General features: G+C 31.9%; 2 protein-coding genes across 3 annotated transcripts in view; one reads left to right on the forward strand and one right to left on the reverse strand.

The window, feature by feature from the left end:
• The window catches only part of rno (PHD finger protein rhinoceros), a 389,004-nt gene that overhangs the window by 91,330 nt on the left and 277,653 nt on the right, over positions 1–20,021 (forward strand). The gene's annotated exons all lie outside the window — the stretch shown is intronic.
• LOC145319453 (WD repeat-containing protein 47) overlaps positions 1–20,021 on the reverse strand; it is a 76,612-nt gene that overhangs the window by 33,338 nt on the left and 23,253 nt on the right. For both annotated transcript variants that reach the window (XM_080161589.1, XM_080161588.1), the window contains exons 5-8: positions 17,173–17,286; positions 14,085–14,171; positions 5,807–5,871; positions 5,380–5,453 (exon numbers count right to left, since the gene is read on the reverse strand). In XM_080161589.1, coding sequence (XP_080017715.1) covers positions 5,380–5,453; positions 5,807–5,871; positions 14,085–14,171; positions 17,173–17,286 — 340 coding nt within the window. The remainder of the gene's footprint in view (positions 1–5,379; positions 5,454–5,806; positions 5,872–14,084; positions 14,172–17,172; positions 17,287–20,021) is intronic.

Consider the following 20,021-nt stretch of genomic DNA (forward strand, 5'->3'; position numbering starts at 1 on the left):
ATAGTAATAATTTTACTTTGGGTACCGGTGTAATCTTTAGCCTAAGTGCCAACCCTCCCTGTGTTGGAATACACTTGCTTAAAACTGGATAAAAGTTTAAATATTTCATGAAACTTTACACAGTAGATTTATGATCCTAGATGGTCAATCAAAGACAATAATCCGTCCAACTAAAATAGGCAATTTCTAGCCTACGAAGATTTTTGTTTATATTTAGTCACAGTTGATGAAATGTTTTTGTAAGAGCGAAGAATATTTTTGACAATATGACTTCCACAATTAATGCTTTTGTGGGAGTTGGCCCCGGCTTTAGCCTCGGGGGTTCGTAATTACGTTTGTGTTGGCAGATGTGTGATAACCTTTATTATAGATAAGCTTTGCTTATCTTATACACTTTAACCTAAAAGATTCAGCAATTCTTAACTGAGTTCTTATAAAGATATGTAGTAAGTAGTAATTAATGGGGGGGGGGGGGGGGTTACTGAAATAGTAAGTGGAAATGTCCTTTTATAGGCTCTTGAATTGATCAAAATTTATCAATGGCCGAAAAATTGCTCATTGATGCATTACAACACTAAAAATGGTAAAAATTGTATCATCTCCACAAAGCCTTTTAAAATATTTTGTTCAATTAAGGTCGAATGTTAATTATGAAATTAAAGCTTTGTCAACAGTAGTTAAGAATACAGAACCACCAGAGATGAAGGGGACATTAAGGCTTTAAATAACACTGGCACCAAAAGTTTTATCTTAATAATTGGCTCAAAAAGTTTGGGTTCTTTTATTAGATTTTTATTAGTTGTACCACAACTTTTCAACCAATAATAAGCAAAACGATGTGATTTAGTTTATCAGCAATGGGGATGAATAACAATTTATAGTCTATTGTCTTATCCTGAAAGATACCTGTGTACACAAAATCTACAAGGCAAATTCAGTCAGAACGTTACAATGTTACAAAAAGCTAATTCGGTAGCATAAATTTGAGACATGGTATAATTGTCTGATTGTAATAAAACTTGAAATGACTGTAAACATTTTAAATAGCTCCATGTACACTTTTTTACCTTTTCAGAAAGCAAGATTTAAACTTGAACTTTTTTTTGAACTAGTGATTCTTAAGATGATTAGAAAATATGTTGTATCCTAAGCATATCTATATTTAAGTGTTCAATATGTAAGTAAGTTAATGTCAAATACCAAATATACCAAATATTTAAGCTATTTTCTGTCATATTTAAACGTCCTTTTATCACGCTCTTTTTACTTGATATTGTCATCCTTGTTTTTGTTAAAATATTGATTCTTAGGATGATTAGGGAAATAGATGAATTTAAAGTATCCCTATAATCAAGTCTTTAAAAAGTACGTAGATAACAAATATCATATGTTTTTTCTGGCATATTAAAACGTCCGGTTGTCCGTCTATTTTGTCGAACCTTACCATGGATGTTGTCATCCTTGTTTTTGTATAATTTTGTTACAACAAAGTAGACAATGACATAACTTTCTGCTTGATTAGCGAATCTTAACCAGACTTAAATGCTGCACCAATAACAAGAATGAAAACATCCATGAAACTGTACTCTGAATTTTAGAGGAAAGTAACATTCTTTGAATCGTTGACAGAATAAAAATCAATGTTGTATGGCCCTTTGAAAAATAATTACAAAGATGCTACGATTGTACGAGTCTTATCGTAAAAGGAATCATCATTTTATATATAAAACAAAGAATCTAAACAAAAGTTTTGTAATTGATGGGACTATTCTATTATGGACGTTTGGACGGACAGAAGGACAATCCGACAAACCTAAATGTAGAATTGCTTTGCACATGACAACTTTCAAATCAACAGGCAAAAAATCACAACAGAAAATCAAAAAGGCATAAAATAGCATCGTATTTTTGTTGCTTTTGTAAAGTGAGGACTTTTATTCTTAAATATATAGAGTACCTAGCCTATATACATATGTTTAATTTTTCTAGATTTTTTTAGGTGATGGGAATAGACATAATATATCTAGATCATATGATTATGATACAGTTAAATAATGGGGGAACTCCCTAAAATCTGCAAATTAACATTCCCAATTTTTCATAATATTTTACCCTGCTCCAATAAAAAATGCATTTTGCTCCAATAAATATTTACAAACAAAATTTGACATTGATTTCATGATTGGCTTGAAAGATAACGTTTTTGAATGAAAATAAAAGTACATAACAAGGATATGGTTCTACAAAAACTAGAAGGGCGGAGTTGGACGTGTAATATTTGAAAAAATCGGGCGTTTTATGCATATTTACTTTAATATCAAAGCTGCAAGAATATTTAAATTATGTGTGTGTTAAAGTTATTGAGTTTTACCTATTATCTAATTTTCAACTTTGATTTAAAGTTATCATTTAGAGAATCCAAAGGCACTATCACCTTGTAATTCAATACGCCCACTGCACTGGTGGATATTATGTTAAGTTAACACAACAGACAACCAACCTTATGATTGCACGACCTTTGTCTGAGAAGTCCTAACTGTGCATTGTATTAAGTTGCGCCTGTTAATGGGTCAAGGCATTCCCTGCTATCCTAACTATTTGTGTCCTGCACCTGACATAGTAGCAATAGGAACCATTTTTAACGTCTTTAGTTATGTCTCGGTTACAGGCCGAGATTCGAACCTATCACATCCCTAACGATGAGCGGATGCGCTACGTGTTGAGGCACGGCCATGGGTTAAGTAAATAAGTTAAAGACTGTATGCTTAAGATATACGCATAGAACACCTAACTCTTTTTTATAAAGATTTATATATTAAGGATATAAAAGAGATAATATAATGGACAATAAATTGATATATATTCCCAATAATGAAAAACAAAAATATCCCTTCTCCAGATTTAAGTTATTGAATAGAGTACACACTTCTAGTTTGACCCAACCAATCAAGATTTTATGAAAGTACTCAAACTTTTAAAATCAAAAGTCATGTATTACCTATTATAATTTATGTTCTAATGTCCCCTCCCTCCCAGGGAATAAAAAAAGATAGAAAGATAGATAATTTTGCTAATATTTTGATAGTTTGGCAGATATTAATTATCTAACAATTCTAAAATTTGCACTTTTAACTCAGGGAGGGAGAGGACTAAAAAAATTTAGTGATGGCAATCCGTTGAATTTTTAAGCTGGATTCGGATTCCGGATTCTTAAAGAATATTTTAAATATTTAAAAGGATTTTAATTTTTTTTTAAATTAAGTGCTACATATGTCCTAAAAATCAATGTTCTTGGTGTTCTCTATAATTCACTTTCGAACCAGATTTTAAAAGATATTATATATAATGATGAAAATCTTTGCCTTCAAAGAGGAGTGGAAAGAAAAAACTCAAGACGCTAATTTTAGCCTACCAAATAAGAATCCGGAATCCGCTATTCAAAAACGGGTTCCGGATCCGGATTCGGATTCCAAAATTGGCCAAAAATTGGGCGGATTCCGGATTCCGGATCCGGATATCCAACCCTAAAAAAATAATAAACCATTTCTTCCAATAATATTAATTAACAACCATTGTCCAGCCCCACCCTATACTTTGAGATAAATTGAAAAAAATAGTTAGTTTTTTGTTTGTTTCGATTCTTTAGGTTAGATTTAGATAGGTAGGTCATATTAGGTACCGGGTAGCCTCACTGGGTTAGGGCACCGCAAGTTTAATCCCCCTACAGGGCTCGGGCATCGAAAAAAAAACTATCCCCCTTTATTTTAATTTGTTACAAAAATAATGATTGTATCAGTGCTTAAGTCACTTGGAAAAGCACCTTAAAATTTTTTAATTCAAATTGGGATAAGATTAAATTATTTACAATTGTACTATCCCTGTACCCCTGATGATTCTTTAAAAAACTGCAAAGCTGCTGTGTTGAAAATATTGCAATACATCAGGCAGGGAGGGGACATTGGATTGTCAATAATGCTAGTACCCAAAGATATATGACAGATTAAATGGTTGATTATTTACTAGTAGTGTCAATACTTTCCAACCAATAGTTTTTGTCTAAAAAAGGGGTAATTTTATTTATCGTATTCATTCGAATCCGGTGGATAGGAACCGGTTCTCATCCATACGAAAAAACTATGTCTAGCATCGTATCATATCCAGCTTTCTACGAATATAAAAATGTACAATCATAAGATTAAAACCAGTCTTTTTAGGCCCGAAGTGCCGAAGGCTCCGGCTAATTGTACATTCTGTATCCGCGGAAAGCTATTTATAATACGATGCGAGAAATAACTAGTCTCATAACTGGGGCTTTACATCTATTAATCATCTTATCCCTTAAGGTCTGTGCAAAATATTGACACACGGCAATAAACAAGGAAAATTAAGGTAATAAGAAGCGCAGCTATAACAAACTAAATTTGGGTATAATACCTTTCGTGACGACGCCTCTTAAGGGGCGTTTCGTCATATTTTCACATTAGTTTTAGATAGGTTATTTTAGGTTGGGTTAGGCCATTGCCTCGTAGGGTTAGGCAATTGACCCCGCAGGGTTGAAGCCCCCCGCAGGTGCTATTATTAGGGAAAAGCTACTGTGAAAATACGACAAAACGCCCCTTAAGAGGCGTTGCCACGAAAGGGACTATACCCCTAATTTTTTTTATAGACGCAGTAGGTATAAAAGGGGTATTTTCACACAGTTGAAGTCAATAAAAATCTAAATACTCTCATTGGAAAGAACTTTTAAAAGGAATAATAAAGTAAAATAAATTTCAGGCGAAATTGTCAATAAATCACAAAATATGACATTGCTATTAAATGTAATGATGAATGTTGTCATTTATAAAATGGAAATCACAAAAAAATAATAATTCTCAACGGTCGAATATACATAAATTAAAGAGTAGTATCGCTACTTAGTAAAGGTAGGTATAATCGTTAATAATTTAACGTGGATCGCATTACTACAGAGTGGCTACCTATTAGCATAAGTACGCTAAAGTTTTTATTTTAGGATATTAATCATAACAGACATTTGAAGGTTATGATACTTAAAGCCTTTAATATTTTAAGATTTAATATTAAACATAAACTTTAATTTTAAGGTTTTCATTTAAATGGGATTTGAAGGCTCTAAGCTATTTCAGCGAACACAAGAGAAAAAAATTTCTTTCCTTGAAAATAACTCTTTACAGCAGCAGGGGGCGAACAACTATTAAACAGTTTTCCGTGGATAATAAAATGAAAAATAAAAAAATTTCCATTTCATTTAGGTATAATACGATACTATAAATTTTTTCCGTATAGCTCAGAACCAGTTTTAGTCCAGCGGACATTAATCGGATCCGAAGCCGTAATGTAAATTAGTCAATTGTTTACCTGTGAGTAAATTTTCCACTAAGGGAAGTATTAACTTGAAACAGTTTAGCCTGGCTTTGATAGGATTCCAATGCCTAAATATAAAAGTACTTAAGTTACTAGCGGATGCGTCACAAAAGGGTCTAAGGACATTTGAAGGAAAGAGGTGTGTTGGGCGATCTTCTACTTTTAATTGTAGTTTCTATAAAGATAGATAAAAAAAATTGGGGGGGGGGGGATAATTTTTTTATGGGCTTTTCATCTTGGGAAGATAGTGGTGCCCTCAGCTCCCACAATATAGTTATAAACCTTCCCAGGACCCTGGAAAAGAGATCCTAAAATTTGCATCATTTTTGTCATCATTCAAGGCATGAATTACACTTTAGAGAACGTCTGACAAAGCATATATAGCGTAGCTGCTCTACTATACAATAACTAAGTTTGTCACCTGTAGTCAGGACTGTCGGTTAGCTTTGGTAAGGTTAGTAGTAAACACAGCCCAGAATATTCTTCCTGAAATATTATATCTTAATTGTTTTACAATAAGCCATAGAACATGTATTATTTTATGTAAAAAAAATAGATATAACATCTGTAAAATAGGATGTAGATGAATGTGTTTTTGATTGAGTTTATATTTGCATATGTGTTTTAAACCAGGGATAAGACAATTGACGATAAATTGATGTATATCCCCAATGCTGATGCACAAAATTAACCCCTCTGTAGATTAATCTAACGAACCAACCAATCATATTTAATAATAGTCCACAAAGTTTTTAAAGACTAATAAGAAAAAGTCATTATAAAACTTTGGAGACTATGTGTAAAAAAAATGTTCCCTCCCTCCCTGGTTTTAAACATATGCCTGAGAGGGTATGCAAATAATAAGTGTTGGTTGATATTTTCTTAATTCCTAACCCCCTGCGGGGCTACCCAGTACAACCTGACATAACCTAGCTATGATAAAACAAAAACAGCTAATCCCCCCCTTATTTTCAATTTAAAAATTAAAATGAAATAAAAATTTGGGTGGGTTTCTGTGATTACTAGGAAAACCGTCTAAACAGAAATTTGATTAATTAACATTTTGAATAAAACCCATCTGTTAAAGATTTTGACAGCATTATGAATAGTTGAAGGATACCAAAGGCTATAAACATAATAAATTACTATAAAGTTTATAAAACTATTAATCATATTTACAGAATATTATATACATGTTATGTATGTTTTTGTATAAAAATAAATTGAGATATTTTGGTTAGGAAGAGTTGAGAAAGAAAATTGGACAGATATTAATGATATCAAAGTTTTATATTACATTATACATAACTAGCGGCTACGCCCCTAGAGACCTCTAGTGGCATTTCAATGTTTTTTTTTATTTTAAATATCTAATTTGAGAAATAATTTGTCTACGCTAGCGACACTATGCGGCGGAAATATTTCGATTTTTTTCGATTTTATTGTGATTTCTCTTGGGAGGGTGGTGGTACCCTCCCCCAAAATAGTTATAAACCTTCCCGGGACCTATGAGAAGCTACCCTGTAAAGGAGAACCCAATCAGTTCAGCGGTTAGCGAGATCCTTTGCTATTAACAAACAAACAGACAGACATCGTTCTACTTTGTATTATAGATAACAAGGATCATAATATCCTAAAAGCTAAGCTAAACAAATCAGACAATCGGACAAACGAACATACAAACGTTGTTATTAGTTGGCAAATATATTTAAGGGCAGTAATTAAGGAGACAATTTGCTGTTCATTACACTACTCCACAAAGTTTTTGATACTGTTTTCTTATTCGTTGGCTTAACAACTTTGGGGACTTTTAATGATTTTTGATTGGTTGATTTACTAAGTTAACGTTTCAACGAATAATTGTAATCTACAGAAGAGGAAATTTTGTGTATCATAATAGGGAATATACATCAATTGGGAATAGCGATTCGTCGTATTTTTAAAATGACTTTTTATTTTTAAAATGTTATTTTAGGCTAGGTTAGGTGATTGCCCCACAGGGTTAGGTAATTGACCCCGCAGGGTTAGAGCCCCTGCAGGGGCTAGAAATAGGAGAAAAGCTACTGTGAAAAATACAAAGAATCGCCCAATAAGGTGCGATGTTATGAATGGGATTATACCCCATCAATTTATTTGCCATTGTCTTATCCCTTTAGATCCCTGATTTAAGGGGCTGTAAGTTAATTCAATTGCCATTGTCCTTTACCTCCCTGGATATTAGGATTATAACTTAATAATCTATTCTTGCATAAAACATTTATTAGAAAATCTATTTACAATATCATAATAAAAAGTTGTTTTATTAATATTTTTAACATTGTTTTTAGATAGTGAGATATGTTATTTTATTTTTATAAAACAAAATAGGTAGAAATGTATTTTTAATTTTGTTTACTTGTTGAATGACATATACTTTGAAAAATGGTGTTTTTTCTTATTTTTAAATATTTAAAAGGATAGGAATATTATATTGCTAACTACAAAATAAACCAAATAAAGGAATAATGCTTGTAAATTGAGAGAATTTCGATGATAAGTGCAAGTTTTAAGCTATTTCGCAGGTAGGGTCAACACAAAAACCTTTCTCTTTTTTTATTCTATCAAAATAAAATAAAAAAACTAGGAAAAACCCAAAAGTTTGGGTTCCTTAAATAGCATGTTGAAAACTGAAATCAACCCCCCCCCCCCCTCCCTCTCCCATTTTTTGAAAGTTAACTGAAAATACAGCGTTTCGGAGCCGTTTAATTTTGATGCGGCTCCGGCTTCGGCTCTGTGGAGCCGTATCTGGAAATGCGGCTCCGGCTCCGGTCCAGCTCCGGCTACTTCCTTAAAATTAATATATCAATTTTTGTTCATTATTGAATTTGATAAAATAAAATAAATAATATAAAATATTTTGCTTTTATTTGATTAAAGCTATATAAAAGTAGAAGGATGTGTGTCTATTTGTTAAGTAACAATAGTTTTTCAGTTTATTATATGGAAATAGACCGTTGCCAAATTATAATATTACTTTAAAAAATCATTTTTAGCTAATCTGGAGCCGGAGCCGTTTTTAACAAAAAATACGGCTCCGGCTCCACCAAAAATGTTGCTGCTCCCGGCTCCGGCTCCGAAACGCTGTAAAAATGAGAGGAGTTTTAATCTATTTCCTTTGCATAAACTCTTCTTGGGACCCTAATACTGAGGGAGCTAAATATATCTGCGTTTCCCTAACCAATTGGGCTATTCAATAACAAATAACCTGCCTTAAGTGATGAAGAAACAAACGGAAAAAATCCCTCCTTATTTTCACTTTTGATAAAAATGAGTGTGGTGGGATTTTAGTGATCCACACGTTGAGGGAATGCACCAAATGTTGTATGCATGTGTGTAAATCTGTTTACGTGTAAAAAGATCTAAAGATGGTTTGTTTACTAACAAAATCTAAGACAAACATCTAGATAATTGCTTCAAAACACATATCAAATGTAACAAGGACGAATTAATATCATTTAGCGCAGCAGGAGCAATATTCTATAAAGATTTTTATTTGTCATTTTTAAAAGCAAAGCTTTTCTATAATTAGGGTCGGTCCGATTTCAAACTTTCCACGGTGATTCCTCGGAATAAGGTATAACCAACATGCGAAATAAATCAAAAATAATATTTGGGGGGCAAATGGAGAAGTGTCAATTTTACGATGTGTTGCCCACCAACGACAGCTGAAAACACGTATAGGTTTCGTGATTTTTTCAGAATTAATTTCATTGTTGGTGGAAGCTGGGTGATTCCTGTAGTAGTTAGGTATTATTTAAAAAGCGTAGCAACTCTATAATCATTACCAGTATGTCCGTAAGTCCATTTTAAACATGTTGATTTTTCTACTTTTTTAACAACAAATTTTTATGTAAACTAATTATCCGATTGAACTGTTTTTTGGTATATTGATTCCTGGGACAACAAAGTACAATATTTTAAGCGATGCAACTCTATAATATTAATAAAGTCCTAAAAATGTAAGTATGTCCATAAACATTATCCTGTATCAAGCAGTTTTTCAACAAATTTACTTACAATTTTACTTCGACTCTTATACATTTATATTCTCATTGATTATTTAGTTCTGACACTATACAAGTGTCAATGTCCGTTTGTCCTACCGTTTCAGTGCTTCGCTTTTATGGATGTTGTCATATTTGTTAAAATTACAATTTAAGGTGGTATGTCAACTAAACCCCCCCCCCCCTGCACTAAAAAGGTATCAAGGGGCATAGCGATGTCCACCTACCTACCTAACTTAAAATTAAGTATCAACACTGGTAAAATACCTTTCATGATACTATCACCTTTTGAAAGCCAAATCCAGGATAATTTGTCAAATTTTCCCAACACATTAATAATTCCCAATCACACAAACTAGCAGAAATATAATACCTAATTTAACAGCTAATTTCAGAACATTTTCAATACCAATCAAATAACTTAATACAATAAAAAAAATTAAGAAAGAGGGGGGAAGTGTCACTTTTTGGAATCTATCAAAAGAAAATGAGTTTATGAATTTGCAACTAAGAACTCTTAGAAAGGTATTTCTTAGTTCCTTCGTTAAGATGTCAAAAAAATTCGCATAAATGAAAAAAATAATATTTTTACTAAGGCTTAAAAGAGTTTGTCTATTTTACAAATTACAAAAACTAAACTAACCGCTGAACAAATATGGTTCTCCTTTACAATGTAGCCTCTCAAAGATTCTGGAAAGGTTTAAAGCCCTCACAAGAGAAATAGCTCTATAAAAATATGATCATCAATTTTTTTTTGGAAAGTAGGGAGAGTGACTTTTCCATCCACACACACACCTCAAGTTCCCCCAGAGGCCTCTTGTTAGAGGTAGTTGTTAGTAACCTATATTGCAAAAACACTCGACACAATTGTGACCACTTAACATGCTAAATCAAACAACAATACTATGATGTTCATATCATACAAACAATTTTCTCGTATTCATTCGAATCCGGTGGATAGGAACCGGTTCTCATCAATACAAAAAAAAAACTATGTCTAGCATCGTATTATATCCAGCTTTCTACGAATATAAAAATGTACAATCATAAGATTAAAACCAGTTTTTTTAGCCGGTGCCTTCGGCACCTCGGGGCTATTTTGAGTATGAATAAAGGGATGCCATTTGATATTTATATGGGCTTGTTTAACGCTACTGCCCTTCTGTAAGATAGAAGTCTAAAGATACTTTTGGCTCTAGTAGTATTTTAAATGTAAAACAATGGTTCAGTTTTTATGAACATCACATTACAAAAAAAAACAGAAAAAAATTAAGCAATTTAACTTTTTTGTTCCCCCGAGGGAGGAGGGTCATTTGTTAATTAACAGGGACAATATTACTCAGTGTTTGACGTGGCGCGCATAATTTATAGTTAGATAGTTTTTGAATGGCATCAAAAATGTTCTAAATCAAGGACAAACCCGAATATATAATTCAGCGGAAATTAATCAATTTTTGAGCCAGCTATACTAAAAATAACATTATGGTATATAAGTATTGCATTTACTCAAATTATAATAATGCCATTAAATTGTCAATACTTCAACAATGAACAGCAAGCGTGCATTGCACATAAGCGCACTGAAAAGTCAATTTTGACGCCACTTTTTCTCTAGCTGTGCATTTTAGATTAATTGGTTATAATGCTGTGTAGTAAGCTGTTATTACACCAACTTCATAGGTTGGCAAAATTATCTCTTTCGTATTAAGATTCATATGGTTTTTCTCTATTTTTACTGTATTAAAGTTATTTGTTCTTTTTTCTTTTATATTATCTTTACTACTCTCTTAAAGAAATCATTCTATTATAATCTAAATATTTCTGATGAGCAAAAAAATTCTATAATCTATACCTAGTTTTTATCGATAATAGATTAAGTGATTTATATGGGCAGCTTACATTGTTTCAGATATATTTAGGAACACAGGGTAGAACAATGGGGCTTATTAAAATGGTTTATTATAGAAGCATTACAGTAGTTTTTGGTTTTAGCCCAACAATAATAATTCATTTTAATGTTGTTTTGTACATTTTAAACTTTATTGTCTGTCAGTGTTTGAGTTAAATTATTTTCAGTAATCATCGTGTGCTTCAAGAATTTTCAGCGGCATTCTCTCTCGAGTCCAAACACTTAAAAAAATAGCCAAAATAAGAAAAGTTGCGTTGGTTATAGTACCCAAGTCCTTTACGGCATCTAACTGGACATACTCATACAATACTCTACTTTACAATTATCCTGCGGCTTCGCCCCTAGCCTCTAGAGGCTTTGCCGAGAGGTTTGTTCAACCTAATTTTTCGTATGTTGAATTTAAATAGAAAAAGTAAAAAAAATTGGTTGGTGGGATTTTTTTTTGGGTGGGGGTGTTAGTCTATCCCCCTTTTTTTGAAAATAAATTTTGTAAGAGGGTTATTTTTTCATATTTTAGGGGGTTGGGGGTGTCCCTCCCCCCAAGAAAATAGCTTAAAACCATCACAGGACCAGTAGGTAAATTCTTTTAAGAGTATAAGAGTATAAGCTTGAGACACAAGGACGGACAGATAGACACATCATTCTACTTTGTATTAAAGAAGAAAGATAGCCGAACGGATTGAACAGACATTTTATTATAGAGTAGGTACGCAACATTAAAGTGTGCGGTAATCTCGTAATAATATCCAATGCAGCTATTGGCAATGAAAACTAAATAACAGTGGGAAAAAGTATCGGGGTAACAGGGATAGGACAATTGGCCTTAAATTAATCACAATCTCCATTTCCTCTAATAATATTTGTAAGGCAAAATTTCACCAAGTATTTATAATTCGTTGCAATTTCCCTGAGCTGGATCTTTAAATGTGTAGCCGTTGCCGCTGCCAGAGGTACAGCCACTAACCTAATGGCTATCTTTAAATCAAATTGGCTACGCGTGCAAACGGCTTTAAATCTTTAAATCATAACCTCTTTTTGAATTTTCAGTAAAATTATGAAAATAATAATATTAATAATAATAATACGTAAAAACTTCAAACATTTAAAAATCCATGTTTTATTGGTAGCACTGGCAGTGGTGACGGTTACGGCTACGGATACGGCCACGACTACAGCCACGGCAACGGCAACGGCTACACCAGCTCTGTATAAATTGAAAAATGTAAACCTCATTAAACTAATAAGAAAAATTCGGCATTTTGATTTCCATAATTACGGATTTAGTCCGCCTGTCTGAGCGTCCCAGTTATTAAAATGTATAAGAATTAAGGGTAGTTGCAGGAAATGCAATCAAACTTAAATTCATATTTCCTATTCTATGACTTAACTATTAAGCAGATAGAAGGATATACATTTTTACCATGTATCATATTGATTTATATTTACTTCCATTTGAAATATCAATGTGAAGCAGTATTCTTGTGACTTATGCATGCTTTCATTTTTCTAAAATGGGAACCTTAACCATCACAAAATATACATTATTGGTGTATCTCAAAAACTGCCTGGAAAAAGTAAATGTTTAATTCAATTATCTTTATTGCTAATCAACTTATGTCCAACAAATTCTGTCATTTCTTTAAAAAAACATAATATATTGCATTTAAATCTGTGGACATTGTATAAATCTTAAAAATAATTCTTACTAGGTATTTTTTTTTATATTTTATTAAATTTAGAAATGTTAAATTTTTGTCTATATTTAAAGAAATTAAATGCGTCCTTGATATTTCTCATTGCTGAATCATGACCACAAAGAATTAAAGAATTGATTTTCAAAAGCGTTCCTACTCTATAATAATAACTAATTCACTTTATGTCCGTCTGAAAAAGTCCAATGATAGCCATTGAGAAAGGACATTGAACTGTAAATTTCAATGGTACCCAAAGTTTTATAAACACACTTTCAACTTAGGTTGGGCCATAACTTCTGGTACTATTTATTTTGTTTTGTTGGTTTGCAACTCTCAATCAAAATTAAATTTTCAGAAAGAATACCTAACATTGTTTATCATCACTAGGTTGTAAAGCAATTTCTCGTCAAATGTCTTATCCCTTAAGATCCCTGCATATTAATTTAACTTCCTATATGAACCCGCCCTAATGTATATACAAAAAAAAGCTGCGCTATTCATAAGCACATTCATCCTTGTTTTTTTATTGATTTAATTTGAGGTGGATAAAAGGGGTTATTGTTAAAAAAAAATTCCAAAGTCATCATTTTATTGTCATCAAAAATCTCGTACATTTTTGTGTCTAAAAAATAAGGAAGAGCTTTTTTAAAAATCTTAAGAAGCGAGGCACAAAAAACAATGAAACAGACGGACAGACAAAGTGATTTATAAATCTAATTCTTCACCTAAATCAAAGCAATTAAGAATCTATTAAAGAAATCTTGGTTAAAACACAGATATACGAACATCCGCTTACTTTTGTTGGTGCTTATTCGCAATTTTTATGCCTATCGAAAGAACTGAATCCCGGGGAGGTTCCCTAAATCTACGTAGCTACCCGGCCCAGTGTCCATTTTAGCCTAAACTAAAGTAATAAACAAACAAAAGAAAAACTAAAAAAACTACCCCCTTATTTTTAATTTATTTTAAAACTTAGTAGGGTGGGGTGGGGGGGTTAAGTGCTCGAAAAGACACTTTGGTAAACATTGTTCTATTGTTTTACATGAATCTTACCTTAGTAGGGCAAAGAGGTTCAAGCTGCTTTAATAGGTTTACAACTTCCTCAACTGCAGTCTCGTGACCCTCGTCAGATATCTCATTCTTAATAGATAGATAGATATGATATAATATAGTTAAATCGATAGATAATTAGTTGGTAGATAGTTAGATAGATAGACATGACAGTTAGATAGATATGACAGTTAAACAGACACACAGATGCACAGATAAAGAGATAGATATAGTTGGATAGATAGTTAGATAAATGTATAGTTAGATAGATAGATAGATAGTCACTAGACAGGTTAGATTGATTCAGATAGAAATGTAAATTAAATCTTGAAAATAGATTTAATTAATGCTTTATGGAATACATAATCATAATTTTTAAAATTCAAAGTTCATTAAAACTATTTTCAAGATTTGATTTTTTGTATCTATCTGAATCAATCTAACCTGACTATCTATCTAACTGTCTATCTATCTAGGTATATATCTATCTACTACTAATTTATTCTTATATAAAAGTAACAGGATGTCTGATATGTGTTTTTGGTATTTTTTTCCACAAAACAATCGGCAATATATAAAACCATTAAACAGATAATAAAATCCGCTTGTGAATAGGTCATTTAGGATATCAATGTCAAAAGTATAATTTATAAAGTTATAATCTTATTTTAACACCAAACAATGATCATTTAGGTGCATCATTATTTGTTTTGTTTTACAGTTAGGGAGTTGAATCCATTTTTATAGAAGCAGAAATATAATCTATGATTATGGTTTAGACCCTCTAAAACTGTAATCTACCCTTCCACTTTCCCCTCTCTTGTTGAAGATATCTTCAACGCCGATACGATTTTTGAAATATAAGATTCCACTTTTGTCTCTCTTGTTGAAGATATCTTCACCAAGAGAGGCAAAAGTGGAATCTTAAATTTCAAAAATCGTATCGGCGTTGAAGATATCTTCACCAAGAGAGGGGAAAGTGGAATCTTACATTTCAAAAATCGTATCGGCGTTGAAGATATCTTCACCAAGAGAAGGGAAAGTAGAATCTTACATTTCAAAAATCGTATCGGCGTTGAAGATATCTTCACCAAGAGAGGGGAAAGTGGAAAGGTAGATAACAGTTTTAGAGGGTCCAAACCATAATCATAGATTATATTTCTGCTTCTATAAAAATGGATACAACTCCCTAACTGTTTTATAGTTAAGTTAGATTAATTAGTAGCGCACCTACTATTCAATTTCAATATCCTATTTTTATATTTTTTAAAAAAAGTTTTTAAAATTTGGGGCAAGGCGATCATCCTCCATTTTTAATTCTAGTTTTAAAAATCAAACTTTTTTTGGAAAGGATAATTTTTTCTATGGTCGATTTCTCTTGGGAGGGTGGTGGTATAACCTCAACAAAAAAAAACGATAAACCTTCCCAAGAACTATAAGAAGCTACCCTGTAAAGGGGAAACATATCAGTTCTGTGGTTAACGAGATCCTTTGGTACACACAGAAATCCTTTTACTCTATTATAAGGATTGAAAATAATGAAGTGTTACAAAAATCTCTTTTATCATAAAGTTATCCTATATATCTGATTAAAAATATCAAGACTTGCAATTCATACTTTTTTGGATATATGCAACATATATGGCTGTCTTGTTTTCACAAACACAGCAAGATGACTTTTTTGGTGGTGTCTAATTGATTGCTATTAATTGTAATAAAAAATTAAATATATTTGATGGCATTCTTGTAACTTATGCTTGCAATAAAACTCTTTGAATATCCTTTTTACACTTTTAAACTCAATTGATTTCAATAGCCGAAAATCAGTCTGCATTTGTGATTATGATTATAATTAGAGAGAGAAGGGACATTGTCTGTACAATAGTCCCCAAAGTTTTATAATAATGTTTTCTTATTCGTTTGCTTAACAACTTCGGGGACATTAAGAATTTTGATAGGTTGATAGAAGGGTCAATTTTGTGTATCTTTGGGATGTACATTAATTTATCAGCCATTGTCTTATCCCTTTAGATCCCTGAATCATAATAGTTGAATTGTACAGCGTCAATTAGGCTGTCAATTTTTACACTCAATAACTATCAACTTAGACAACAACAATTTTATCATCTTTATAAGTAGCAAAGCTGCTCTATAACTAATCATCAGTTCGCAAGTTTGTCCTTACTGGTATCCAATTATGTAAAGTATTAAGGATATTGTCTGAAGCTTATCATTTTGATAACTAAAGAAACTATGGATTTCTTCATTTTAGGGGAGCCTTCCGGGATGGTTTTAAATTAATCTATTTTATTATTAGATCTTAGTGTTAGGAATGGTTTTAGGCTATTTTTCTGTCTTTCACTAACTTTCCGAAAGAAAAAAGATGCTAGAGGCGCCGCCGCCAGTGTAATAAATAGGATCTACTTGGCTGCTATATTAGATAAATTTCCAGTCCATTGTCCCCTCATTCTCTGATTTATACTAAAACTAATATAACTTTGGTCGTCTTTCGATATAAAGCGCTATGGCAATTCTATGGAGAAAATATAATTTACACAACTGCTATTCCCTCGACATACAACCTAATAATTTGCTAATTTGTTTTTTAAAAATTCCTTTGCTCTGCTATCTGGTTATTTTGTCATCCTTGTTTTATGTGAAAGCGAAATTTCTGATTTTTAACGGGATTATTTTATATACCCAAACAAATAAATTGACATCTTCAAAAATATAATGGAATCACATTTAAAATCAAATAAAAAGAAGTCTACAAAAAAAAATTTTGGACGATATTAACATACTGTAAAATTAACATTTATTTACCGTAGACGGACAAAGCATCGTATACGGACTTACTGGTAAGAATTATAGAGATGCTACGCTGTATAAATTGTATTTGATTGTTACAGAAACCATCGTGCCGAGTATAAAATCAATAGAACTATTTTAACATGCCAAAATTAATTATTAGCTAAGAGACCGAACTTAATCATGTAAAAGATTTGCTTTGAAAAAAAAATAATTAACGATACGGGTGTACGGACCGACTTTAATTATAGAAAAGCTTCGTTCTAAAAAATATAATTGTTACCTTTATACATAGAAGCTCTAGGTACTTGTGTTTGATAATTATAAACTGGAATGTGTTGATATCAAAGCTGGACAGCTGAGATAGAGGTTGGATAAACTCCAGACAATCCTCCCACTGAAATAGATAGATAGTTAGACATCCAGGTGGATAGACAGAAAGATAGATAGTTAACAAGAATGGTTGATATCAAAGCTAGACAGCCGAGAAAGGGGTTGGATAAACTACAGACAATAATCTCACTGACAAATCAGTCCTCCCACTGAAATAGATAGATAGATAGACATCCAGTAGGATAGTTAGTTAAAATGAATGGCTAATATCTAAGATGGATAAATTACTGCACATTGTCTTATCCCTGTATCCCAGCTTTTATGGCTATTTTGACAACAGAATATTAGAAAATCCAACAAAAATGGTAATCAATGTAGCATCAACAGCTTTAGTTCCTACTAATAAAGGTATAGAATTAGAGGCACGCCATGCATTTCTAAACAGTTTAAGAAGTTTTTATACTATTATTTGAAGAAGTAAGCTTTTGTATTGTCTATCAAGATTTCATCAACCATATGACATCCATTTTAGGGAAGCTTCACCTATGTCTAGATGGTTCAAGTCTATTTATTTATAATTTATGTCTTAGGATGGTTTTAGGCTATTCTACTGATCTCCTTCTTTTCATGAGTAAGGGTTGAATTTTTCTATTTTAAAAACAATATGAAGCAAAGAATGTGACTGTTTGAAGTTAAACGACTATTTTAATGTAGAACAATGTGGAACTGTGAAGAAAAGGGCGGTATAACTGTAGTTGTCACTAAAAAAAATTATCTACCAGTATGATAACTGGAAAAAAAAGGGGGAAATGGCAAACTTCCAGTAAAAAAAACTCTATATTTAATAACTTTTAAAAATATTGATGTTTATTTTTGTTGTGAGTTGATAATCAGTTTTTATCATGGTTGAGATGAGACCTAATTGTTTACCACTGTGGTTGGTCATGGGTCAATAATCCAGAGATCTAAAGGAATAAGACAATGGTCGATAAATTTATGTATACCCCCAACTATGATACACAAAATCGGCCCTCTTGTAGATTAAAATTTGTGGTTTAAACGTTTAAAAACTCAACTTAATGAATCAACAAATCAAAATTCACTAAAGTTTCCAAAAGTGTTAGGAAACGATAAAAAACGTTTGGGGACTATCTTAATAAACAAAAAATATAAAAAATCTCTCTCTCTCTCTCTGTTAATAATCAGTCAAATGTGTCGTCTTTGGATTAAAATTAAATGTTGAAAAGTTTTGAAATTTTGAGTAGCAGTGTAATTTACATTCAAATGTCACCTTCGTACCTCTGCATACCCCAATTTATAATGAACAAAATTGCCCTCTTATCAAGATTTAATAAAAATACCCAAAGTTTTTATGGCAACTAATGAGAACGGTTTAAATCATGGTCCAATGTCCCTTACTTCTCTGGTAAATATGAAAAAATAACATATCCATAAAAAAGTTCCTTAACTAAATTTATTCTTGTTTGTTAATAGATTTCTTAAATTTCAACAAACAATACCTATTGAAAAAAATAACTATATTATACATAATTTTCTTTAAGGTTATAACAGAAATTATCCAATTTAAAAATAATAATACATGATTTTTAATTGCCTTTGTTACAAAATCTATTTAAGACTATAAATAGTTTTCTTCAATAAGAAAAATAAATTTAGTGATGAGAATCCGGATCCGGAATCCGAATCCGGAATCCGGAATCCGCCCAATTTTCGGCCAATTTTGGAATCCGAATCCGTATCCGGAATCCGTTTTTTATAGCGGATTCCGGATTCTAAATTGGTAGGCTAAAATTACCGTCTTGAGTTTTTTCTTACAACTCCTTTTTTTGAAGGCAAAGATCACCCCCCCCCCCCAAACACACCACCTTCCCCCCCCCCCCATTTTAATAATTACTAATGTGATGTAAATGTTTTAGTTATGCAGGAAGTCAACACTTTAAACAAATCAAGGCTTCAACCAAGTAACATGGTGATAAATTAACGAAAAAAGCTATCCCTCTGTGACGGACGGCCTTTTAAAATACTGCTAGAATCCGGAATCCGCCAAAAATAAGAATCCGGAATCCGCAAGAATCCGTCACTTTTTTTGACGGATTCCTTCAGAATCCGGAATCCGAATCCGGCCCAAAAATTCGACGGATTCCCATCCCTAAAAATAATATAAGAAAATTTACAAGAACAAATAAGTGCCTAAATGTTTAGCAACAAATTTAAAATATATAAACAATGCAATGGTTAATATAAGAAGCAAAATATAAATCTAATTAATGTATCAAGAAAAACAATACATATAGACTAAAAAAAATATTTATTGAAGTTTAGATAATGACTTAAATACAAACGTATGAATTTTTCATAGACATCTTCCCAAAAAATCTTGGGGATATTGGACTGTAAATTAAACAGATTATGTACCCAAAGTTTTATACTTTATTCGTTGTCTCAAAGGTTTAGGGTATATTTATTGAATAGTCTCCAAACTTTTCAACCAATAATTTTCATTTACAGAAGCAAACATTTTGTTAGTAATCACCAATTAATCGTCCATTGTCTTATCCCTTAAAATCCCTGAAAAACGTCATCTATATATGTAGAAGATTTTGTAGTTATAAAACAGAAACTGAGAAAAATGTGTCTAAATTACCTAATAATTGTGAAACATTTCAACACCACCGCACAGCAATATAACATTTATAATCAAGAAAATTTTCACAAATTTATAATTTCACACGATTTATCTATCTATCTTTCTTTCTTACAATATAGAAAGAGAATAAA

Source organism: Acartia tonsa, chromosome 5 (genome assembly GCF_053477335.1).
Source record: "Acartia tonsa isolate MP-2025a chromosome 5, ASM5347733v1, whole genome shotgun sequence".
NCBI classification, from domain to species: Eukaryota; Metazoa; Arthropoda; class Copepoda; order Calanoida; family Acartiidae; genus Acartia; species Acartia tonsa.